This window comes from Trachemys scripta, chromosome 10, assembly GCF_013100865.1.
Source record: "Trachemys scripta elegans isolate TJP31775 chromosome 10, CAS_Tse_1.0, whole genome shotgun sequence".
Classification (NCBI taxonomy): domain Eukaryota; kingdom Metazoa; phylum Chordata; order Testudines; family Emydidae; genus Trachemys; species Trachemys scripta.
The window spans coordinates 69,265,402-69,291,461 of record NC_048307.1 but is presented as its reverse complement, the minus strand read 5'-3'; the positions used below and the strand labels follow the sequence as shown (position 1 = coordinate 69,291,461).

The window sequence follows — 26,060 nt, the reverse complement described above, 5'->3', positions numbered from 1 at the left end:
GCTGGCCGCTGCTTCCAGCAGCTCCCATTGGCCTGGAGCAGCGAACCAAGGCCAGTGGGAGCCGCGATCGGCCGAACTGCAGACACGGCAGGTAAACAAACAGGCCCGGCCCGCCAGGGGCTTTCCCTACACAAGCGGCGTCCCAAGTTTGGGAAACACTGTTCTATAGCATAAATACACAGCTCAGTTTCTGTTCCTTTATAATAGTTTTTAAATTGTTCCATTTATGTATAATAGGTAAAGTAGTTTGCGCTCAGTTAAGGTATTTGGATTCAGAACATTTCCTTAGCCCTAAAGCAGAAGCACCACATGTAAACCTCTGATACAGGCCCTCTTCAGTACATACATAGATTCTACATGAGTGAACTTTGCAAAGGTTTGAGGATGCACTAACATGCACCTCTACTGTTATTTAAAACTACAATTACTCTGATTCAAAACAGTCCGGTGTATATTCCAGAAGGGAACAAGAAGTGAATTTTGTCTTTGGAGTGAAGTTTATAAACCCTGTCATTGGAGGCAGATGATAGCTGAAAATGGGCAGGCATCATTGCCATGCTGAGACTCAGGCTCAGAACCAATTTACAACAGCAAGTAAAGATGCGATTCTGAAAAGGAGAAGAAAAGGTAACCCTAAGTGCTTTTGTTGTTAAGCACTGAAATGGGAAGAAATTCAGTAGTTTTGGTTCACAGGGGGCCATACAAAAATATCATTCTTCAGTTTCAAGAGACGCAGTTCAGATTCCCAGAATTTCACTTTTGAACAAGCCCAAAAAGTTAAAGCAAGAGTAGCTGAAATCAGAGTTTAGTGCTTGCTTTCTGCAAACATTCAAATGATTGCTTTTTACTTGCACAACTGCTAGCGAAAAGCAAATTTCAAATTCTCATGCATAAATATTTTTGGTAACCAAAATGAATGTCAAACTCCCAAGCATGAGTATTTATTGAAATCAATTTTTAAAACAGATCAGTAAACAAGACAGACAATGACCTGACTGCCACTCCTCATAAATAGGGCCACACCCCATTCTCACACATAGTTACATTGTGTCAGAGATTGTGCACTATGACAGAAATGTGTAGTTCATCAAATGCAGCACACTTGGTATATTTTAAATGGGGTGGAACATTACTGAAAAAAATCCTTTGATAGAGCCCTGGCAAAGAGTCATTTCAATGAGACATTTCTGATCATACCCTTTGCAATTATGAATGAAAATTAAATATAAACTCCCCCACCTAACCAATAAAATGGCCAGTTTAATATTTTTAGGAAGGATGCTTTGGACAAGTCCAGTAGGGCCCAGAAATAAAAAGATTTTAAATGGTCTAAAATGCCCTAATCCTGTTTATATGCTACCTCTTCCTAATCTACCAATTTTCCCTGAGAGATTTAGCACCCTGGGCACTTCTTTAAGATCTCCTGAGTTATGTTCATCCAGTCAAGTAGTAGAAATTGACCCATCACAACTAAGCAACGCAACTTGAATTTCAAATACTGAACAGCAAGCATTCCCATTTTAAACACTGGGTATGTCTACACTGCATAGAAGGTGTGATTGCAGTTTGGCTAGGCACACCTGCACTAGCTTTAATCTAGCAAACTCAACTAAAAATAGCACTGAAGAGATGACAGCACAGATCCCCTGCATGGGCTAACAACATGAATTCATTCCCAGGATTCTGGGCAGGCTTGTACAGCCTGCATTTAAACCCAATCTGCTAGTTTTAGCCATGATAGCTCAATTGAAGCTAGTGCAGGTATGCTTACCCAAGCTGTAACCACTTACTCAACTGCAGTGTGGTTATACCCACTATGACAGGTTCGGTCACATAGAACGCCTTGGGACTGTCACCTGATGTGCTGAGATTACCTCTGAGCCCATTTTCCCTGCCAGCTTGGGACTCCAGAACCCTGCTTTGTTGAGCCAGACATGCTAGCCTGTTGCAACCCAGACTCAGGGTCCGGTCCACGTCCCCAGAGCTGCAGACTTTAACCAAAAACTGCTCAGTAAATCACCTATCTCCAGCACCCAGACACCCTGTCCCCAAGGGGATCCAAAACCCAAATAAATCTGTTTTACTCTGTATAAAGTGTATACAGGGTAAACTCAAATTGTCTGCCCTCTATAACACGGACAGAGAGATATGCACAGCTATTTGCTCCCCCAGATATTAATCACTTACTCTGGGTTTATCAATAAACAAAAGTGATTTTATTAAGTATAAAAAGTAGGATTTAAGTGGTTCCAAGTAATAACAGACAGAACAAAGCAAAATAAAACAAAACACACAAGTCTAAGCCTAATACATTAAGAAACTGATTACAGACAAATCTCACCCTCAGAGATGTTCCAATAAGCTTCTTTCATAGAGTTGACTTCTTCCTAGGTCTGGGCCCAATCCTTTCCCCGGTACAATCCTTGTTAGTTCCAGCAGACATCTTAGGTGGAAACTAGGGGTTTTCTCATGACTGCAACCCCCTTGGTTCTGTTCTACCCGCTTTTATATCTTTGGCACAAGGCGGAAATCTTGTGTCTCTCTGGGTTCCCACCCCTCCTTTTAAACAGAAAAGCACCAGGTTTAAGATGGAGTCCAGTTCAGGTGACATGATCACATGTCACTGAAAGACTTCATTACCCACTGGCTAGCACACAGGTATACAGGAAGGCTTACAAGTAAACAGAGCCATTTACAACCAATTGTCCTAGTCAGTCAATGGGAGCCATCAAGATTCTAAATCACCATTAATGGCCCACACTTTGCATAAATTATAATAGGACCTCAGAGTTATGCTTCATATTTCTAGTTTTAGATTCAAGAATGATACATACAAATAGGATGAACACTCTCAGTAGATTATAAGCTTTGTAATGATACCAAAAGAGACCTTTTGCATAAAGCATATTCCAGTTACATCATATTTACACTTGTAAGCATATTTCCATAAAACATTATGGAGTGCAATGTCACATCCCCTGTCTCAGATAGACATGTTCTGAGGAGGTTTAAATGAGAGACTAGCTAGAATGAAAATATAAAGGAGGACTGAGTAACCTGACCCACCTGGAGCTCTAGAATTGGAGCATAGTTGGCAGTACAGCATACCACTAGAATGTTCAAATTGCCCTCTTTTCCTCTAAGTAGGTTCTTTCAATTCCAAAGAAAGACTTAAAACCAGCAGCTGGGTAACTGGTGCAGCGATGCATGTTTTAGTCCAAATCTACACTAAGGAAATTCCCACTCTTATATCTACATCAATAGACTTACAGCAATGCAAACTCCTAATGCAGACTTGTTCGCCAGACTTAGGGTTTGTCAACAATGCAATCACAAAGGAGCTAGAAATATCTGAGCTAGCTTTAATCTAATTAGTTCAAGTACCACAGCAATGATGCTGTGGCAGTATGGGTCTCAGCGTGGGCCCTACAAGCCCTGCTGGAATCCTGGGTAATTATGAAGGGGGGCTAGCCCAACTCTTGATGGAATTTAGACTCCTAAGTGTCTAAATGCCTTTTGAAAATAAGATTTGGAGTCCTAAATTAGTTAGCTGTTGCAGTGCTTAATGCAACAATGCCTAAATAGCTTTAAATATGTGGGCCTTCCTCATGCCTAACCAAGCTGGGCTGTAGTCACACTAACGGCCTACAGGTACCATAGAAAGCTCTATCAGTCATATTAAATCCCCTTAACCATCTAGCTCTCCTTTAAGTTTTTTCTTTATTAACAAAAAGATGAGGATGAGAAAAAGGACTGACTTTGTGACAGCAGGGGAAAGCTGGAGTGGCATCCCTCTTATGATAATGCAATTTGATCTTTCTTCTCTAGCACATTTAAAATGGTGAGTACTTTTTACTAAAGGAAGTTTATTACATGTAGAACTAAGAATGAGAAACAGTCATGTGGAGGAGGTGAAAAGCCCTCTGTGGAGAAAGAAGTGATTCGGGACTATTTAGAAAAGCTGGACAAGCACAACCCCATGGGGGCCGGATGCGCTGCATCAGAGGGTGCTAAAGGATCTGGCGGATGTGATTGCAGAGCCTTAGGCCATTATCTTTGAAAACTCATGGTGATTGGGGGAAGTCCCGGATGGCTGAAAAAAGGCTAATGTAGTGCCCATCTTTAAAAAAGGGAAGAAGGAGGATCCAGGGAACTACAGGCCAGTCAGCCTCACCTCAGTCCCTGGAAAAATCATGGAGCAGGTCTTCAAGGAAACCATTTTGAAGCACTTGCAGGAGAGGAAGGTGATCAGGAACATTCAACATGGATTCACCAAGGGCAAGTCATGCCTGACTAACCTGATTGCCTTCTATGACGAGATAACTCTCTGTGGATATGGGGAAAGTAGTGGACCTGTTATTCCTTGACTTTAGCAAAGCTTTTGATATGGTTTCCTACAGTATTCTTGCCAGCAAGTTAAAGAAGTATGGGCTGAATGAATGGACTATCAGGCGAATAGAAAGCTGGCTAGATCGTTGGGCTCAACAGGTAGTGATCAATCGCTCCATGTCTAGTTGGCAGCCGGTATCAAGCGGAGTGCCTCAAGGGTTGGTCCTGGGGCCGTTTTTGTTCAGTATCTTCATTAATGATCTGGAGGATGGCGTGGACTGCACCCTCAGCAAATCTGTAGATGACACTAAACTGGGAGGAGTGGTAGATACGCTGAAGGGTAGGGATAGGATACAGAGGTGAGGCCTCATCTGGAGTATTGTGTCCAGTTTTGGGCCCCATACTACAAGAAGGATGTGGAAAAATTGGAAAGAGTCCAGTGGAGGGCAACAAAAATGTTTAGGGGGCTGGAGCACATGATTTATGAGGAGAGGCTGAGGAAACTGGGATTGTTTAGTCTGCAGAAAAGAAGAATGAGGGGGGATTTGATAGCTGCTTTCAACTACCTGAAAGGGGGTTCCAAAGAGGATGGATCTAAACTGTTCTCAGTGGTACCAGATGACAGACCAAGGAGTAATGGTCTCAAGTTGCAGTGGGGGAGGTTTAGGTTGGATATTAGGAAAAACTTTTTCACTAGGAGGGTAGTGAAGAACTGGAATGGGTTACCTAGGGAGGTGGTGGAATCTCCTTCCTTAGAGGTTTTTAAGGTCAGGCTTGACGAAGCCCTGGCTGGGATGATTTAGTTGGGGATTGGTCCTGCTTTGAGCAGGGAGTTGGACTAGATGACCTCCTGAGGTCCCTTCCAACCCTGATATTCTATGCTCCCCTAAATCAACACACGTCCCCAAGTCTGATTAATTATGTTGACAAATTAATCAATCTGGCAAATCCTTCTGCAAATACAGGGTGGAACCCTGGTTCTACTAGAGCCAATGGGAGTTCTGCCACTGACTTCAATGGGAGGAGGCAAGATTTCACACAAAGTATTTAATAATTCATAAACTATTTTTCATTAGATGTATTTTGTTTAACATATAACGAGAAAATCAAGGTAATTTGCATGTCATGCCCTTAGCCATGGTTGTAAGAAAGACATTCATTTTATAAACTGAATAATTTTTAATAAGCTCTTTTTATTTGTTTTTCAGAGGATATTATGAAATTAGAAGTGAAAAATTTCCAAGTGGCAAGACAAGACTCATATTGGGTATAGTCAAATTTTTCTCTGTACAGCAATACTTTTACTTTGTTTTTTTGTGTAATTTATACATACATATGCAAATTATAATATTTGTATAAAAGAAACATAATCCATGAGAAACCACATAACATTCCAAAACTGACACGTATTAAAACTATGACAGCTTGCTGAATTCCCAATATATTCTTCAACTTCTGGAAAAAACATTGTATGCTTTTATAATAGTCAATAATGCATATTAATTAAATACAGGGTTAATTCTGAGAAGAAAAAAGACGACAAAACAAAAGATATCAAATTTCATAGCACTGCACATTAAAGAGATAAGAAAAATTAAATCTAAATGCTACTATGTTACATGCTTATAACTAAAATGTTATATACCTACATAAGCATGTGTGTAAAACTATGATAAACAAACCTAATTAAAGCCTTTGGTTCTGTGAAAACAGCTAACAAAATACATGCTGCATTAAGTGCTTACAACAAATTACACCTCTACCTCGATAGCCAAAAAATCTTACCACATTATAGGTGAAACTGCGTTATATTGAACTTGCTTTGATCCACCGGAGTGTGCAGCCTCGCCCCCCTGGAGCGCTGCTTTACCGCATTATATCCGAATTTGTGTTATATCGGGTCGCGTTATATCGAGGTAGAGGTGTATTAGTGAAACAGGAGTTTAATCAAAGCTATATGAATCCAAATACTTTAGGCTGCACATCACGTGTGATGCTTCTAAAAATCTATGTTGGTCATTGGTCCTGAGCCAAAATGAATGACATTTTCCCGCCTATTTAAATTAAACAACAGAAAAAAGGACAGTGTTCTAACTTCAGGGTCAATACAACACATCAGTTATGTATGAAAATTTCATTGATCAGAAATGGCCACAGAGGGGAGCTATTTCTACAAGAATGGGTTTTACTTTGTCTTGTTAGGCCTTAGTTTATGCTAAATAAGAAAGCAAGCAATAAGGAAGGAAGCTAGTTTTGGCTTAGAGGGGAAAAAAAATCCACTATTTCTATAAAACTATTATCAATTCTATAGCTGACATTAACGTGAAGACCAGCTGTCCATATGAAGAGAAATATTTTCTTTAAAATTTGTCCAGCTTAAAATCTGCTTACATTCATTCACTATAAAATCAATTTCACAGCTGTCTGGTAATCGTTTAGACTACAAATAACCAGATTTATATCACTTTTCCTATTCTTTCCTCTGTATCATTTTGTTTCAAATCTAAGGTCATCACAAACCTAAACATTTTTTTAAAGGAAGTCAGTCACCTAATACTTCTGAAGTCTTAGATCTCCTTATACAGTATTAGTCTTATATAGTGGTTTTACATATTAACATTTCCCGTTTAATCAATACAAACGGATTACATCATAGAGAATTTACCTTAAAGCTTTACTTTAAAACTATTTTCTAAGGGTCATTTTAATGGGAGTATCAACTAAGAATAGTACAGAAAAATGTCAGATATAAAGCTGTGAAATCTGTCAGCAAAATTTGACACAAAGTCCCCCACAGATCAATCCATGCTCTCCATATGTGCATCAATCCCTTGGCACAATTGAGTAAAAGAGGGAGATTCAGCCATAATTCTGAATGTTCATATTTACCTGGGTTTATAAGGGATTCTGAAAGTTACATGAACTTAATATAAACATAGACAGATGAAGAAGAAAAACTTTAAAGAACAACGAGGTTAGAGATGGAAAGAGAGTGTGATCAGTGGAAGGAAGGATAGAGCAATCTAGCTAAGGCATATTTAACAAGTTTATCACAGGCATCTATAGAGTCTTTTCAGTAGTAAGGAGAACTTGACCGCCAGAAGCCGACAGCTGTCAAGAGTCCATAATACCTGGAGCTGATTGAAAAGCCGACGCTTTCATTAAAATCTCTTTGAACACGTTTTTACAATTTTTTTTTTTTGGTAAAAAATATTTCTCAGAGAAAATGCTCCAAGCGGCTCCGGTAACAGCCCTCAGAAATGAGTGAAAAGACAGGGTGAACAGCTACGCAGCTCAACAGTACCTTGGTGCAGTGCAGGGGGCTGCTCCGGCTGCAGCGTGGGGGTGTTTTGCAGACGCTGGGGGCAGGTACAGGCCAGGGGCAGCTCACCAGAGTTCTGTGCCTGGGAACTTTTGGGGACAACTAATTTTCTTTTGGTCACGTCAACTAAACAAGCCTGTCTGGGGCATGCCCCAGCCAGATACATGGGGAGCAGGAGTGACAGCGCTGCAGTGAGCCCCCACCGCCCCTGGTCTGAGATGGGGGCTGCGGGGGGGGGCACCCACCCCTTTCCCGGCCTCAGGGAGGCTCCCCCAGGCAGAGGATTGGCTCCACCCCAGCACCAGCACCAGCCCACCTTCTCGCCAGCTGCACTGAGAGGCTGCGGGAGCGCCGGGAAAGCAGAGAAACCCCCGCCCTTCCCCCCTCATTGGCGGACTCTTCCCTCGAGAACATCCAATCCCCAGCTCAAACCGTTCCCTTGGCAACCAGTAAACTCTCCGCGGCCTAGCGGGCGCGCGTGCTGGGAGAAGCCTGCCTGGAGCCGACTCCTCTATTGACCCCCCCCCAAACGGAGCCCCACCCCGCCCTTCCCCCAACATGAACGGCCGGGCTAGCTTGAGCGGCAAGCCCTACAGCGCGGGGGTGCGCATCGCCAACTGGAACGAGGACACGTACTTAGAGGAGGTACCTGAGCAGCTGCCATTTCCTAGGATCCTCCCCCCTCCGGCGGGCTTTCCTTCTGTCCCCTCCCTCGCCGCCCCCCCCCCGTTCCGGCGGGCTGGGGGCGGCCCCGCCTTCCTCCTGCCCGCCCCGCCCGCATTTCGGGCAGCACCTTCTACCGCCCCCTCCCCCCCACGCCATAAGCAGCAGCACCGACCCCCCTTGGGTTGGGCAGCACCAACCCTAAAGCAGGCTGGCATGCTAGGGGGGAGGGGGCAGCCTGGTTGCTAATCCAGGGGTGGGAAGGAGACCTGGTAGCAGCTGCCCAGCTCCTTAATTCCTAGAGCGTATGGGCGCTCGCTGCCTATGGCGTCTGGGGTGGGGTTACCATATTTAGTGCCTCTGAAAGGAGGACACTCCGGGGCCCCGCCCCCAGCCCCGCCCACGCCCCAAAGTCTCCGCCCCCTCCCCTGCTTTCCGCGAACATTTGAGTCGCGGGAAGCCTGAAGCAGGTAAGGGGGGGGTGTGGGGGGAGGAGGCGCGGCCCACCCCCGGCACCGCACCGCCGGTCCCCGAGCCCCCGGCCCAGCCAGCCCGGCCCCCGAGCCCCCGGCCCGGCCCCCGACCCGGCCTCCAAGCCCCCGGCCCGGCACCGCATGTCCCAATTTTCCCGGACATGTCCGGCTTTTTGGGATTTCCCCCCGGACGGGGATTTGGAGCCCAAAAAGCCGGACATGTCCAGGAAAATCCGGACGTATGGTAACCCTAGTCTGGGGCCATCAGGTTCATCCAAGTCTGTGACTCAGGCTCTGGGAAGGGGCTAGCGCAGCGGTTCTCAAACTTGGGCCGCCGCTTGTGTAGGGAAAGCCCCTAGCGGGCCGGGCCGATTTGTTTACCTGCCGCGTCCGCAGATCCGGACAATCGCGGCTCCCACTGGTCGCGGTTCGCTGCTCTAGGCCAATGGGAGCTGCTGGAAGTGGCGCGGGCCGAGGAATGTGCTGGCCGCCGCTTCCAGCAGCTCCCATTGGCCTGGAGCTGCGATTGGCTGAACCTGCGGACGCGGCAGGTAAACAAACCGGCCCGGCCCGCCAGGGGCTTTCCCTACACAAGCGGCGGCCCAAGTTTGAGAATCACTGGGCTAGTGGGTCCTATGCAGGCGCTGCTGCCAGTGCAGGGGGGACCTTCTCCACTGAATCCCAGAGACTCACTCCCATCTCATTCCGGCTTGCTGCTTGGCTACACTATAATATTAAATCAACCTAATTTACATCCGCATACAGCCACTGCAGTGATTACATCGCTTGGGCGCATCTACTCTTGGGTTCTTGTGTCGGCAGTGCGAGTGCTCACCAGGAGTTTGTACCGCTTGTACTCAGAGTGGGGCACGGCTTTTGAAAGCCAGTAACAGTTCTTCTTGGAGTGCTTGCTCATGTCCATTCCATATTAGGTGCCGGAAGTTTTTCCCTCAGGAGTGTGCATAGGGGACCGGCTCTGGCATGCCCTGGAGTGGCGCCCTCATGGCGCAGTATAAGGGGTGCTGCTGGTTCCCCCCACCCTCAGTTCCTTCTTGCCGCCAGTGACCGTGCTGAAACATCTGCTGCTTTGGCTTCGTTTTCTGTTCTTGTGAACTTTGAAAACCTGTAATATAGTTGGATATAGTTAGTAGTTTTTTAGTTACCCTTAGTAGTAGCTCTCAACTTTTTGTTAGTCCCAAACGGGATTCAGCCAGGGGACGAGGCATGCCCCGGTCCCAGGCTTTAAGCCCTGCAATCGCTGCAAAAGACCTATGCCCGTCAGCGATCCACATACCAGCTGCCTAAGGTGCTTAGGCGAAGGGCACATAAGTGACAAGTGATATATCTGCAAGTCCTTTAAACCTAAGATGAAGAGCGCTGAAAGCACTCCTAATGGAGTTGGCACTCACTCCGGCACAGGAGTAGCGATCTGACTCTGCACCGAGTACCGCGGCCTCTGTGTGCAGTGCTCCTCTGGTGCCGTCCATGAACCGGCACCAATCCCCCTCCACAGCTCTGAGGAAGAAGCCAAAAAAGACTGGGAGGGGAAGATCTCCTACCTCCCGTAAGAGAAAGGAAAGGGCTGGGAGTGAGCCATGACCTGTGCTGGGCAGCTCAATACCTCCTTCGGAAAGTTGGGCCCCAGTTCAAGTCGAGCGGTGCAGCCCATCCCATGCTTTTCCTGCGACCCCAGGTAACGGTGCAGGCCTTAGCCAGCTTCAGGTGCCATCAATACTCAAAGTGCTTCGAGCAGCTCAAGAGATCCTGATGCTCCCCGTGCCACCCACACCGGCTCCCATGGTACCCCCCAGTCTCGGGGAAAACCTGTGTTGGGACCTATGCATTTCCCTGCCTCAGCGGTACCGATCCCCATCGAGAGGGACGTCCCACCAGCGTTTGCCCACCTGAAGCCATCATGCCTCAGGACTGGAGAGGCAGGCTTAGCAGAGCCCTCTTTGGTCCCTGCACTGGGAGCATCAATCAAGGGACTCGAGGTGTACCTCGCCGGTAGATAGATGCCGACCCTCTGAGGCATGCGCCACCCAGCAAGAACTCTGGGACCAGCCCCAACCATCTCCACGGGCCCAGGACCAATCCTGGGACCGATCGGACACCAGAGACTGACGATCGCCAGGCCGTCATTGTCTGTTTCCAAGAAGGAGGTTGCCCTACTCAGAACGATCCTCCCAGCAACCGGCCTGTAGTAGCTCCCGTTCAATGTCCCAGTACCGGTCGAGTAGCGTGAGCCGTGGCTCACCAGGTATCCGAAGCAGATCTGCCGAACGCCGTAGGTCCCAAAGAGCCCAACCAAGACAGTCTCACTCAGGCAGGTCGGCTTCGGGATGCAGCAACCGGCACCAGTTGGACAAGAGCCACCGCTCAGCCCAATCCTGGTTGCCTGGTACTGACTGCTCTGCTTGTAGCTCCAGCTTGGAGCGAGATTCCCTGACTGTGGGACAAGCCCTGGTACCGGTGGTTCTGACTATGTTATCAGCACAGAAACCCATCCCAGGGCCCCAAGTGCAGCAGCCAGTACCATGGTTGTTGTACTTAAAGAACTGCACAGGATCTTTTCAGGGGGAATAAGGCAAAACACCACATTTATTAGTAATACATGTATTAATTAACACTGTATCATATGCATATGATATATATTACACTCATGCACTTACACACACACACACACACGCACGCATACTCTGTCTTGTTGTTACCAATTAGTTGCTCCCCTTAACCTCACTGGCCAGGTGAGTTAGATGGGGAAGCGGGGGGGAGCCGGGCTTCTGCTGATCTGGATCGTTGCTCCCATGTTGACAAGACGAGACCCGGGGTCCTCTCACTTTTATAGCAGCTTCCCTCTCATGCAAATCTGTACCAGATTCAAAATCTGTGTCTGTGTCCATTGGTCCTTTGTGCTTCTTCCTTCTGGGTGTTGTCCCAATGCTGCAAAGAGGGTATTTCCAAAAGAAGGTGCTTGCTTCTAACCCCCAAGGCCGTCAGTATGTCTGCTTTTCTTTAATGAGCCCACTTGACAAGTTTTATTATCCTTGGATCTGGCTTCCATCCCCTCTCCAAGGGTTGCAGCTGTCTGGAGGTGCTGCCTTCCAAGCCTTTACTCATTCACACCTCTTTCATTCAACAGGGCAATTGATTAAGAGTGGGGGGGAAGATCTTGTTCTACTGCTAGCAAAAAGACATTTTTCTTCTACTTTAACTATCCTTAGGGGCTATAACATTATACCAAGGCTTACCACAAAGTTTCTACATGAGGCTTTGATATAAAGTTCCCATATTAGGGGGGGGTGGGATAGCTCAGTGGTTTGAGCATTGGCCTGCTAAACCCAGGGTTGTGAGTTCAATCCTTGAGGGGGCCACTTAGTGATCTGGGGCAAAATCAGTACTTGGTCCTGCTAGTGAAGGCAGGGGGCTGGACTCGATGACCTTTCAAGGTCCCTTCCAGTTCTAGGAGATAGGTATATCTCCATTATTTCTTTTCTTTTCTTTCTTTCTTTCATATACCAAGGCTCATCAGTACAAGATTTCTATATTAGGCTTTGATACAAAGTTTCATGAAAACAGAGGTCACACGTGGGTAGACCGACTACAAGGTTAAATGAAGAGGCACAATGTAAAGTCATTTGAAAATTATCAGAGATTTATCTACATGGTATCCGTGGAATCCTGGGGGTTCTCCCAGGCTGCCTGATCGGTGTTGGGAGCCTTAGAGAGGCCAGCGGCCTCGGTATCCCATTCCCCTCCGGTGCGCGAGGCTTCAGCCCTCCAGGCAGCGTCCAGTGCTGCTGATGCTGCTGTCCGCACCATGGCTTCTGCTATCTCCATGCGTTGAGTCTCTTGGCTGCTCCTCTCTGGGTTGTTCACCCAGCAGTCATTGCAGGACCTGCCCTTCGATGGCAGGGCCCTATTTGCAGAGCAAACAGACAGCAAGTTGCATGGCCTTAAGGACTCCTGCATAACCCTGAAAACCCTGGGTCTCTACGTCCCAGCCCCGGTGTGTAAGCGATTCAAACCACAGCAGCCTCAGGGCCAGGGGAGCCAGCCTCAGCAGGACCAGCCCCATAAATGAGCCAAAGGTTACAAGTGCCACCCGAGCCATTTGCCTCCACTCGTTGGGCTCCACCCCATAATAAGCCAGGGCCAAACAGTCATTTTGACGGTGCGCCTGAGGGCAACCTACCAGACTATTCCCCGGATCTATCTTTCCCAGTGTTCTCCGACTGCCTTTCCCCTTTCTTCTTGGCGTGGACCGCTATAACTTCGGACCGCTGGGTCCTCAACACTGTGGAACGGGGTTATACCCTCCAGTTCCTTTCTACCCTCCCTTCCCACCTGCCTTCCCCATCCCTCTTCAGGGACCCCTCTCATAAGTCTCCTCGCACAGAAGGTAAAAGGATTACTACAGCTGGATACAGTGGAAGAAGTTCCTTTCGAGTACAGGAACAAGGGGTTCTATTCCCGGTACTTTTTAATCCCAAAGGCCAAGGGTGGTCTACGGCCCATTACGGACCTGCAAGACCTCAACAAGTACCTACAGAAGCTAAAGTTCCTCATGGTCTCTCTGGCTTCTATTATCCCCTCCCTGGATCTGGGAGACTGGTATGCCACCCTCGACTTGAAAGACGCATACTTCCATATAGCGATCTTTCAAGGACACAGACACTTCCTCTGGTTTGTGATGGGGCCCCACCACTACCAGTTTATGGTCCTCCAGTTTGGCCTGGTGACAGCACCAAGGGTGTTTACCAAATGCATGTCGATGGTAGCGGCTTACCTCAGGCGCTGGGGTATCTAAATCGACCTGTACCTCGACAACTGGCTCCTCAAGGGCAGCTCCAGGTCTCACGCCCAAAGGAATGTCACAGTGCTTCAAGCCATGTGCTGCTCTCTGGGCCTACTGGTGAATGACAAAAAGTCAACATTGGTGCCAGTGCAGAGGATAGAGTTCATCGGAGCGGTCCTCGACTCTACCTGTGCCAGAGCGTTCCTGCCACTGGAAAGGTTCCACACGATTGCGAACCTCATCACGGAAGTCTCCGCATTTCCTCTGACTACAGCCAGATCTGTCTGCACCTGCTGGGCCACATGGCAGCGTGCACTTATGTGGTCTGCCATGCCAGGCTCCGGATGTGGCCCATGCAACAATGGCTGGCGACAGTCTATTCCTAGTCCCGAAACCCCCTGGAGATCATTACCATTCCCCAGGAAATACTTATCTCACTGATATGCTGGACTGACAGCAGGACAGTCCTGGAGGGGGTTCCGTTTGACAACCCTGCTCACTCCATCAAGTTGGTGTCAGACGGCTGGGGGGCACATCTCAGCAACCTCCAGACACAGGGGATGTCAAAGACCTCCGAGCAGTCCGGCTGGCGTGCAGAGTCTTCTTGCCCCACCTGTCGGGCAAGGTGGTCCTAGTCCCGATGGACAAAACAGCTTTGATGTTCTACATCAACAGGCAAGGGGGAGCGCGCTCATCGGCTCCCTGTTTGGAGGTGCTCCATCTGTGGGACTTCTGCATCAGCCATGAAATCCACCTGGAAGCTTGTCACCTTCCCAGCGTCAGGAATACACTGGCAGACCAGCTCAGCAGGGACTTCTCCTCGCATCACGAGTGGTCGCTCCATCCAGAGGTAGCCTGCATGATCTTCCAAAGGTGGGGAACTCCCCAAGTGGACCCATTCACTACCAGACAGAACACCGATTTTGTTCTTGACAGGGTCTGAGCAAGGATTCCCTCTCCAATGCCTTCTTCCTGTCGTGGTTGGGGAGCCTGATGTACACGTTCCCTCCGATTCCACTCATCAGCAGGGCTCTGGCAAAGATCAAGAGAGACCAGGCGCAGATTATCATGATCACCCCGGCATGGCCTCACTAGCATACGCGCCAACTTTCCCCGGCGCCGGTGGGTGCTCACGCTCCCTGGCCCCGCCCTGCCCCGCCCCCACCCTTTCCCCACCCCGCCCCCATTCCAACCCCTTCCCCAAAGTCCCTGCCCCAACTTGCCCCCTCCCTGCCCCATTGGACCCATTTCCCAAATCCCTGCCCCGGCCCCACCTCTTCCCCGAGCGCGCAGCGTTCCCCCTCCTCTCCCCTCCCTCCCAGTGCTTGCCGCGTGAATCAGCTGTTTCGCGGCGCAAGCACTGGGAGCCAGAGGGAAAAAGTGGGCACGCGGTGCACCCAGGGGAGGAGGCAGAAGCAAAGCAGAGGTGGAGGTGAGCTGGAACGGGGGGGCGGGGCAGGGAGCTGCCATTGGGTGCTAAGCACCCACCAATTTTTCCCCGTGGGTGCTCCAGCCCCGGAGCACCCACGGAGTCAGTGCCTACGCTCACCAGCATTGGTTTGGCACACTCATGAGCCTTTCAGTCGCCCTTCCCTGACCTCTGCCCAACCAACCAGACCTGTTGTCTCATGACCACAGTCACCTCTTACATCCCAACCTCGGATTCCTCCACCTCTCGGCATGGATGCTGCATGGCTGAACCCGGAGGAATGGACCTGTTCAGAAGGAGTCCAAGAAGTCCTCCTGGAAAGAAGGAAGTCCTCAATTAGACTGACTTACCTGGCCAAGTGGACGAGGTTTTCCCGCTGGGCATCCAAACGGGGCATCTCTCCCTTGCGTTCCTCCATAGAGGCTGTCCTGGACTACCTGCTCCATTTGAGGAACCAGGGCCTGGCATACTCTTCCATTAGAGTGCATCTTGCAGACATCTCTGCTTTTCACCTGCTGATCCAAGGACAGACGGTGTTCTCCCATGACATGACGGTCAGATTCTTGAAAGGGCTGGAGAGACTCTTCCCGCAGGTGTGGGCTCCCATCCCGCAGTGGGATCTTAACTTGGTCTGCTCTAGGCTGACTGGCCCACCCTATGAACCGCTGGGTTCCTGCTCCCTTTCCCATCTGTCATGGAAGGGTGCATTCCCGGTGGCGGTGATGTCGGTGAAACAGGTCTCAGAAATTAAAGCCTTGACCTCAGAACCGCCCGTACACAGTCTTTTACAAAGATAAGGTTTGGTTATAGCCCCACCCGGCCTTCCTGCCAAAGGTGGTCTCCACCTTCCATATGAACCTGGACATCTTCCTCCTGGTGTTCTGTCCCAAACTGCACAAGACAAGTGAAGAGAGGTGTCTTCACACCTTGGACGTCTGGAGGGCCTTGGCTTTTTACTTAAAACGTACCAAGCCTTTCCGTAAATTGACTCAACTCTTCATCGCTACAGCGGATAGGATGAAGGGTCATCCAATGTCCTCACAGAGGATTTCCAATTTGATCACCTTGTGCATAAGGACCTGTTACAACCTGGCGGGGATTCTCCTGCCGCCGATTGTCAGAGCCCACTCAACGAGAGCTCAGGCATCTTTGGTGACCTTCCTGGCACACATCCCTATCCAGGACATCTGTAGAGCCGCAGCATGGTCCTCTGTCCACACATTTACCACTCATTATGCCATCACTCAGCAGGCCAGGAACGAGGCTGGATTCAGCAGAGCTGTGTTGCAATCTACGTCTGTGAACTCCTATCCACCTCCAGGGCTACTGCTTTGAAGTCACCTAATATGGAATGGACATGAGCAAGCACTCGAAGAAGAAAAGACAGTTACCTGTTTCATAACTGGTGTTCTTCGAGGTGTGTTGCTCATGTCCATTCCATGACCCGCCCTCCTTCCCCACTGTCAGAGTTTCCGGCAAGAGGGAACTGAGGGCCGGCAGCGCCCCTTTACCGCACCATGAGAGTGCCACTCCAGGGGGCACCAAAGCTGGTCCCTTATGGGTATTGCTACACCAGTGGTTCTCAACCTATTTACACGTCTCTATGTGTTATATGGGCCACATCAACACTATATCTATCTAATCTATCTATATACACACACTACTGTATGGCCTGGAGGATGTTGTGTGTGCTGTTTGGGCTGCAAGCAGGCTGCAGGTTGAGAACCACTGGTCTACACTAATGCCGCGTTGACCTTACTACATCGACATTGACTCTATGCTTCTCGTGGAGATGGAGTTATGAAGTCTGCGTAGATGGGCAGTTATGGCAGTGTGAGCAAAATTTTTGTGTAGACACTTACATAGGGCAGATCTACACTACAGGGCTAAGTCGACCTAAGTCAGGGGTCGGCAACGTTCAGTACGCGGCTCGCCAGGGTAAGCACTCTGGCAGGCCGGGCCAGTTTTATTTACCTGCTGACGTGGCAGGTTCGGCTGATCGCGGCCCCCACTGGTCGCGGTTCGCCATCCCGGGCCAATGGGGGTGGCGAGATGCCGCAGCCAACACATCGCTCGCCCGCGCCGCTTCTTGCCGCCCCCATTGGCCTGGGACGGCGAACCGCGGCCAGTGGGGGCCGTGATCAGCCGAACCTCCGCGTCAGCAGGTAAATATAACTGGCCCAGCCCGCCAGGGTGCTTACCCTGGCGAGCCATGTGCTGAACGTTGCCGACCCCTGACCTAAGTTATGCAACTCCAGCTACATGAATAACGTAGCTGGAGTCGATGTACCTTAGGTCAATTTATAGCGGTGTCGACTTACCTTATGCTTCTTGTTCTGGTGGAGTACCGGAGTGGACGGGAGAGCAGTCGGTGGTTGATTTAGCGGGTCTTCACTAGACCCGCTAAATTGACCCCCGGTGGATCGATCGCCACATGTCGATCCCCCCAGTAAGTGGAGACAAGCCGATAGATAGGTTGACGTAAGTTAGAGTACACTGTAGAGTAGACCACGCGTTGGTGTAAATGGGGAGTAACTCCATTGAAGTTAATGGATTTACCCTCAGTGTAAAACTAGTGTGAGATCAGACTCAGGTTCCTGGAATATTTGTGAGCCACCTGCCACAGGCACCTATTCATGGATTTCCACCTATATGGGGCCCTTTTAAAAAAATATTTAAATTGCATTTAAAGCCAAGATGATTTTTAAAATGCTGGATACTATGTTTAATTTTTCACTTTTGTTTTTAAACAGGACCTCTTGAAAGATTTTTTGTATAAAAGAGAAAAAGGAGAACTTCTAATACAGAAATCAAAGAGACTTAAAAATAATCTTTTAAAGCAGGTAATGAGTTCTTAGCCTTTCATCAATTCTGCTTCACCACTTATAAAATGTTTCAGTGAATCATTAGCATCTGTGTAGTGAGAATACTATGTTTTAGCATTCTATGTGATACATTACAATAATTTCAATAGTTTTAAAACAAATTGAAACAGTCTATACCAATCTATGTATATTTTAACTTAGATGCAACTATCAGTTTCGAAAGATGGATTTGTTCACTTTGGAGACACTGTGATGCTTTTGAGCCCTGAAAACAACAAATCACCTACGGAGAATTACGCTGCAGCGTGTGGCAATCTAACTTTGGCCGTTAATCCAGATGATATAACAGTACATACATCTGAGTCATTGCAAGTCCCCTGTGGATTGAGTGCAGTGAAAAGTGTGAACCCTGTTGGTCGAAATGCATTTCGTATCCTAAGGTTTGGTGTCTTGCATTCAGTAGATTCAGTAGTAGTTAAACCCTTGTGTTAAGGTTTGATCTTATTTTGTGAAAATCAATGTGCAGAGCAACATTTTATTGATTTCATACTAATGGCTTAATTTTTATTACACATTAGGCCCGATTCTGCTCTCATGCCAGTGTGCATCCAGTAATTCCAATGAAATCAATGAGATTACATCAGTATAAATCTGGTGCAAAAGCAGAATCAGGCTCACTGTATTTCTTTTTCATAAACTAACAAATGTTAAAGTTGACTAAACTCTACAGCTTATTATTGACATAGAGCAATATTTTTAGTTAACAAAGCATTTACAAACATAACTGCTTACCTTGTATGGATGTTATGAGAATTAGTTAAATCTTACATACTTCCTTCTTTTGTGCAAGGACATAAAAGAGCAAAGGGTGCTTCTTTGCCCTGACATTCTAAAAGTTGAGCAGTATCTCTGGATAGTTCTTGAGAATATTAGAAAAGATGGCATACTTCAATTGTAAACTGTTTGGGGTAGAGGCTTTCTTTTTGCTTTATGTGTATATAGAACCTACACTTCTGTGTAGATAGGAATGTTTTCATGAACTAAAAAGAAACTCCAAAAATATTTATTTTATTTATTTAAACATTCCCTGCTGTGCATTTAAAAGCCAAATGTTGTATCACTGTGCTAATGGAAGGGAACTAGATGCTGACCTTGACTAGAGACACCTGGATCTGTAAACTCACCAAAATCTAAAAAAATAAATAAACAGCATAAATTATGTAAAGTTAAATTTATTTTTAAAATTATTTCAGAATTGGTAATATAGATAAGGGAAAAGACGATGCAATTTTAATCTATAGCCTAGTCATAACCACTGAAGTGGATGATGGGGACATGTTGCCCTGATAAATGTAGCTACAGGACTAAAGCATTTTCAGTTTCCTCTTTCTTTATGAGGTTGTACCACTGCCTAGCAGTGCCCCTTTAACAAAATACATCAGTGTTGCAGAATAATACTTATGATCAAAGGAAATGAGTTATGGTTATTACTATGGCAACCTGACTTTTGAATTTAAATTCTCAACTTTGACATTTCATTAGCAGACATTTATTTTTTGCCTTGAAATGGATGATAAATCGATATGAAAACTAAACATGATAAATTACAGGGAAACACTCCTTTTGCTTTTTGGCAAGGATTTTTCAGATACATGAATTAAACATACAGAATGGGATTTTCAATGGAGCCTAAGGGAATTAAGTGCTGAACTCCCTCTGAATTTCAATGGCATTTGGACACCAAGCTCCTTTAAACTCCTTTGAAAATCCCAGCCTATGTGTTTAATGTATGCAGCTGAAAAATAGCATTGCGAGCCTAATTTTCCACTCTGAGGATTAAATATTTATGTAGTAAATTATTTAAATTCCAACTCTTTCTATAATGTATTTTCTAATAGTAATGTTAATAATAAGCAGTGACAGCAGCCTCTTCTATAATTAGTAATTCTGAACACACACACACATATATATACACACACACAAATCAATGCATATGGCATGTTTCAATTTATATGGTTCTTTTCCTATGTGAACAGTGCTGAAGGAAATTCAATGGGTGAACCCATTAGATTTGGGCAGAATTTTGGTCTTGGGGCAACAGGCGGTTTTACCGATCAAATGGTAAGTCAACACAGGTGTAAACTAAAACTGTAGTATATATTGATACTGTTAGTTGGGTTACTGTACATATTTTGCATTCTATTTTTGTGCAATAAAATATGCAATAGTTATTACTAAGCAAAGAATGAACCTGGAACACTTCATGTGAGGAGAGGGGATAAGCTATATACTGTAGAGCACTCAATGTGTCATATTGTACATGGCCAGACATACCAGTTTTGCAGGACAGACCTGTGGTCACATTCTGATTTAGGTTAAATCCAGAGTAAATCCAGAGCAACCACACTGACGGTCAATTGAGTTAATCTGCACTTGCACCAGTGTAATTGAGATAAGACTGTGGTTCCCTGTCTCATGGCCAGTAGCAGTGTGACTGTCATTTGGTCATATTCATAGCATATATGTTTAGCTATCAATATATTAAAATCTACAGTTAACATTTGCATAGAAGATACCCTATAGCCAAATCACCATCCTCTATGAATAAACTATTTGGGGATTTAAAAAATCCCCGTAAAACAAATATTTACTTGCATTTCCTTATCATGGCTTGTCTCAAATGCAACACCTATTCAGAGAGCTTTACCAAATTTCTAGGGGTCAGGAATTCAGTCCAGGACTATCAAACTCAGGTGATTTGAGTGAGGGATATTTTTTAAAAAGATGAACATTTTAAATATCTCATGAAACACACCACAAAATGCAGGAAGGTGGATGTTTTAAACTCTGCCTTTAAATGAATTGAGAACAAGAGACTCTCTCCTGAAAATGGAAGAGACTTGGCAAATCTGGAACCTGTGAATGAAAGTCTATTTTTTTAAAGTAAGTAAAATGTTAGTGTCTGAGTCTGAGTCAGGCAGCAGAATTCTAGGAAATGTTAATATCGTGTCTGTTCAGAAGACAGGAAGAGTGCAGCATCAGAGGACAATGTATAAAGCCATATAGGTACTACTGATAGATTTTTTTGGCCTAGCAACCTTGCCTGTGTCTTTCTTATCACAGTGACCCTTTGGAATGCAGATCTCATTTATATATCAGTGATTAACTTCTATAATCTCTCTCTTTTTGAAGTCACTTGTTCAATTTGAATGCAGCACACTATTCATAAGCTCAATCATGTAGCGTCTGTTATAGTTAAGAGTTTTGAATTCATGAGAATTGACTGACTGACTTTTCACAAAGAATCTGTTCCTAGTGTTGAAAAAACAGTTTCTTTTTTATAACTGCAGTATGTTTTGGGTCCGATCCAATGCTCATTTAAATCAGTGAGCATTGGATCATTCCTAACAGAAGAAGCATATATTTCAACAACAGAAATACAGTACTATTTCTGAAGCATAAAGGTAACCCCATGTTTGTACAGGCATTTTTTGTATACTCTTTCATGTTGGTCTTACACTTCTTTGCTTGCACAGATATAAAACTCTTCTTCACCAATTTTTTTTTTTTTGATTCTGGAATAAAACAGTCTTCATGCTCAAAAACAATCAATTTTGTAAACAATTATTAAAAACTAGTTGAGTGTTTTAAAAGTATTTTATATAAATTTGTGTGACATTGCTTAACACAAACAATTGTTCTTTTATCTGTAGTAACTTAGTAGTTTAATCATTTAAACTTACATTGCCATTCATGTATGTTTCCATTTACAGTTATATCTTGCAAGTGACCATAAATCATTTATGAGATTTGCTAAAAAATCATACCTTCAGCAAGTGTTTTTGACAGATGAGCTCTCCTATCTGACTTGCTGGCAAGCTACCTTTTTGGATCCACAGCTGCGTCTTGAATATGAAGGATTTCCAGTTCCTGTAAGAAATTATATAGAAAGTAAAACCCTAGTAAATGTTAAGAGTATTTAATTAATGCTATTGATAAACCATTTTAAAAAAGTTGCATTCATTTTATTTTTTACAGTATTCTGAAAGTCATGGTGAAAAGCAAATTATCCATACATAACTAGGGGAAACGGGGGAAACAGTCTGCAAATGATAGCTAATGGTTAGAGCAGGGGGCTAGAATTCAGCATTTTTGGGTTCCAGTGCTAACTTTGGGGTTGACTTGCTGTGCAATTAGGATAAATATTTTGGCCAAAATTTTAAAAAGTGGCCATTGATTTTGGATGCCTCGGGTTCTGCAGTTGAATTTGTAACCCCCACAGTCTGACTTTCAGAAGCACCGAGTATCTGCAATTCCACTTCTAATAATAGTAGCTGTGATTGCTCTTTACTTCTGAAAATAAGGCCCACAGAGCTCCAAAAAATGGAGGTACCCAAAATCAGTGGCCACTTTTGAAAATATGGCTGCTAACCTCAGTGTGTATATGTAACATGAATGTAATACTTACCTCACAGAGGTGCTGGAAGTTTAATTAATGCTTCTAAAATGCTTAGAGATCCCTCAGTTAAGACCTCTATAGTTCAAGGTAAATGTGAAGTAATGATATTATATTATAAATATAACTGTTCCTCCACTGCTAGCACTACTTCTGTTGTAATATATATCTATGAAGCTTCTGACTCTCAAAATCTGGTTAAAATTATGTAATTGATTAAGACAATATTCTCTTTTCATGGCAGTTTTAAAAATATTTTTAAACGGGTTAATTTAAGATCAATCCTGTTGTACTTTAAAAATAAATGAAAAGTGCTCTTTGCAAAAATGTAACAATACAGTAAAAAATTATTTTTAAAAATGCAGAGGCCCCCATTCTAGACTGTGCCCCAGCACATTTTATTGTGGAAACCAGAAGGATCTCTCCACCAGGAAACACCAAGTGAAACTGGGATTCCTCTGGTAGCATAGGACCATTCCCTGGCTTTACACTGCTCTTTTTTACAGGCCCAGCACTGGGGCATGCCCATGAAGGGAAGAAGTGTATTGGAGGAGAGAGCTTTGAGCAGGGGGTTGGACTAGATGACCTCCTGAGGACTCTTTCAACCCTAATCTTCTATGATTCTATGAGTGGGAGTGGCCAGAATGCTATACATTCAGCTACTGTGGGCTACTGGATGTCCCTTGGGGATCGCTGCAGTTAAATTGTAAAACCAGCTTATTTACGCTGCGGGCTGGACGAGCCCATGACAGTCCAGTATCAATGAGATACAAAGCGGCCCAGAATCAGAGCTTGTGTTTTTAACATGTTATATTCACTAACTCAAAACATTTCACTTGCACGGCAAAAAGACGTTTTAACAACAGTCTTTAAAAGGTCTGTGAAAAAGATTCTCTTGTTCTTTCTCTAGGCAAATACTAAAGTCCTTATCACTCATTGCCATACAAATCGGGGTTTAGCAGTTCCTAGGAACTATTGGATAAGGTAAGTGTAATTTATGACAATATAAATATCAGGGATGTTTTTCATGAATCATGATATAATGATGTACAAGTTCAGTATATCAAGAATATAAGCAATGAGACAAGTGCTCTAATCACACATTTAGTGGGAAAACAAAAAGAGTGCAGAACACATTCACTCACTCTCAATTTATTGTCAGGCTGTAATTTAGTTCTACCCTGGGTCTGCAATCAATCAGCTCAACCTTTTTCACATTTTCCCCTCAGATTTCCACTCTTCTCTCTTTCTTGGATGGTTCAGTTCCCCCTTTGAATATTCTGACCAATTGTAGTCCTTTATTTGTAGAGAAAGTTGGTATGAGGAAGTGTCATAGATCAGAAATATATATTTTAAAACAATGTAGGAAATTGCATGCAGGATACATGGGACTCTCACAAAAACCAAGTTAATATATAGATGTGAATGTAACTCCTGCATTGAATTAGTACTTTGACTCTACATTGTTAATGAGTATAACAATTCTTTCTCATTTAATTCCAAACAAAATTCAGCTCAGAATCTATATCAGACCCTCATGGAGGCCTTTGAAGCAGAAAGTTTGCTGGGGTGAGGTTGAAATGTTGAAAGCCAGGGAGCTTGTAGTAACCCAGCACAGCACCCAAAATCGGTAGAGTTGGCTGGGGAACTGGGTGTTTTCAGTGCAATCCTGTATCAATGGGGCACCTGTAGCACGCCAGCTAAAAAGAGCTGCCATTCACTAGTGGAAATTCTGAAGGAAGGCAGGCAGCAGCAGCAACACCTGCTCTTGGAGAGCTTTGGGATTTAGCTGGGTGAATCTGGATCATTGCTAACTTTTCCTCTTGGCTTTTGATTTCTAAAATTATAATTGACAAATAAAGTTTTTTAAAATGCATGAATAATATGGCTTAATAAACCAAAAACTATGTGAGACAAGGTATTTGCAAATTGGTTAGAGGAGTAATTTACAGTTTATATTGACTCACCGTTAATTTCTGAGACAGCGAGCATGGAGTATATAGTCAAATCTAGCCATGCTACTATTTTCTCTTGACAGGTCATACTTTGGAAAGGAATATGAAGTCATTTGTCACACCTATCTGGATTCCCATAAAGCTGAAGAAGATAAGAATTACTGGATAATAGTAACTGCGAATCCCAGTGATGATGGAATTACTATGTTTGACAGACCTAAGCCTCCCTCAGAGGAGACCAGAGAGAGAGAGAAGAATGAACTTTATGCAGGAACATAGAATGTAGTAGTCCAAGGTCAAAAACTTTCATTTTATTTATGCTTTTACAAAATGGAAATTCTAATTTTGATGATAATTAGAGCTTTGAGTGCATTTCACACTTTCTCTATTCACATTTTATTTTTAACCCTAGATTCATTTATTTTATAATCAGTTATGAAAATCTGCCATTAATTACACTGGGAAACCTCATTGAAGTCAGTGGGATTTCACTTAAATGTAACTGAAGACAGAATTTGGTCAATAAAACTGGTGATCCATATGCAAGCTCAGCTCCAGGAGTTTTCTTAACCAAGCAAGGCTTGATTTTCCCATTTTGATATTCACTGATGGTAACAGATGTGTCAGAAATTAGTAACACTAATGGCTTTTCCTTAACAGTCCTAAGAACTTATTTAACTACTTCTTTCAAAATAACCAATTGTCTCCTTTTTAAGGATAATGGATATATGGTAGTTTCCAAAACATTAAAAGCCAAAGGCATGCCAGCTTATCATTGGAATCTTCAACACTTAAAGACCAACTCAGAGAACTTTATGTCAATTGAACTCACTTTTTCCTCTGGCTAGCACAGCATTGCCATTTTGGATGTTGAGTCTTTAGGAATCATGTATTCAAGCTTTTCTCCAGAATTACAAGGTTGGGATGGATGAGCAGCAGCACTCTGACAGGCTATTGGTGTACAACAAGGGAAGGAAATTTTTGGCTAAAGGTACCAAGACAAATCTCTATTCTGATAAAAATGGCGAGGAATTTTTAATGTCCAAGCAATTCAGACAAGACCTTGGTTTTTAAAGTTTTACCAAAATAAGTTTCAAGGAACTCTGCAAGGGCTGATTTGACCCTGTCATGATTCCGAGCTGTATTTCTAGAGTCTGTCTGATTCAAACCCAGTGCCTAGGACTTTTGAACCACTGCCTGCATCCAATATAAATGATCAAATTCTTCTTCCTGGAGAACAAGAAATAAAGACAAAAAATTATGAAAGTAAGAAAAACTGATCATCCATTTGCTTGCTGCAAAGCTGAAAAACTACTGATGTTTGTGTACAAATCTATTGGTCTACAGTACCTAGTGAGTTTCTCTGTTATATACAGTAGTTAATTCCAGTCCTTGTAGGTACAGTGATAACTTTAAAAAGAAAGTAAATAAAAATAAGCACTGACTGATGGGTTGTCTTCTGTGTAACTTTTTTGGATGTTCTCTTGCTGCCACAATAAGCCAAATATATTGTTCATAGAATTGCTCTTTGCCCTTTTCCCATGACCATGCCAAATGGCAGATGGTAAACAAACAGATCTGGCTGCTCTGGTGGTTTAGTGGTAACAATGTGCATGGTTAATGGGCCTCTAAATTCTCCTGCCGCCTTAATCAATCTACAGTTGTTGCTTGCAGTGCTTACACATGCTAAAAATAAAAGCATTTTACTGTTTGCAATTATAATCCAAAACCGTAACCTATTTTAACATAATATATTGTTAGACAAAGACAAACAAGTGCTTTATTACAGGGAAGAATTTGAATTTCACAA

At 44.6% G+C, this 26,060-nt stretch overlaps 1 protein-coding gene and 1 long non-coding RNA gene across 3 annotated transcripts in view; both read left to right on the top strand.

The window, feature by feature from the left end:
- LOC117884123 overlaps nt 1-5,597 on the top strand; it is a 77,555-nt gene extending 71,958 nt beyond the window's left edge. Inside the window, exon 3 of the long non-coding RNA XR_004647499.1 lies at nt 5,538-5,597. This is a non-coding gene — a long non-coding RNA (uncharacterized LOC117884123). The remainder of the gene's footprint in view (nt 1-5,537) is intronic.
- A 2,485-nt stretch (nt 5,598-8,082) lies between these two features.
- On the top strand, nt 8,083-25,698 carry CFAP161 (cilia and flagella associated protein 161). 2 transcript variants are annotated; one of them, XM_034784254.1, is made up of 7 exons: nt 8,085-8,296; nt 17,768-17,857; nt 18,041-18,279; nt 19,876-19,960; nt 21,613-21,771; nt 23,206-23,279; nt 24,334-25,698. In XM_034784254.1, exons 1-7 carry the CDS (start codon nt 8,210-8,212, stop codon nt 24,527-24,529), a joined length of 930 nt encoding a protein of 309 aa, XP_034640145.1. In that variant the 5' UTR covers nt 8,085-8,209; the 3' UTR covers nt 24,530-25,698. The 2 variants fall into 2 exon arrangements, with proteins under 2 accessions (XP_034640146.1, XP_034640145.1); XM_034784255.1 differs by lacking the exon at nt 21,613-21,771 and having other exon boundaries at nt 8,083-8,296.
- The last annotated feature ends 362 nt before the right edge of the window (nt 25,699-26,060 follow it).

Bases quoted from the DNA above. Each gene is read 5' to 3' on its own strand.
- CFAP161 (XM_034784254.1), top strand. From the start codon at position 8,210: ATGAACGGCCGGGCTAGCTTGAGCGGCAAGCCCTACAGCGCGGGGGTG. The intron at 8,297-17,767 runs GTACCTGAGCAG...GTTTTTAAACAG, and splicing joins AGGACACGTACTTAGAGGAG to GACCTCTTGAAAGATTTTTT. The intron at 21,772-23,205 runs GTAAGAAATTAT...TTCTTTCTCTAG, and splicing joins ATGAAGGATTTCCAGTTCCT to GCAAATACTAAAGTCCTTAT.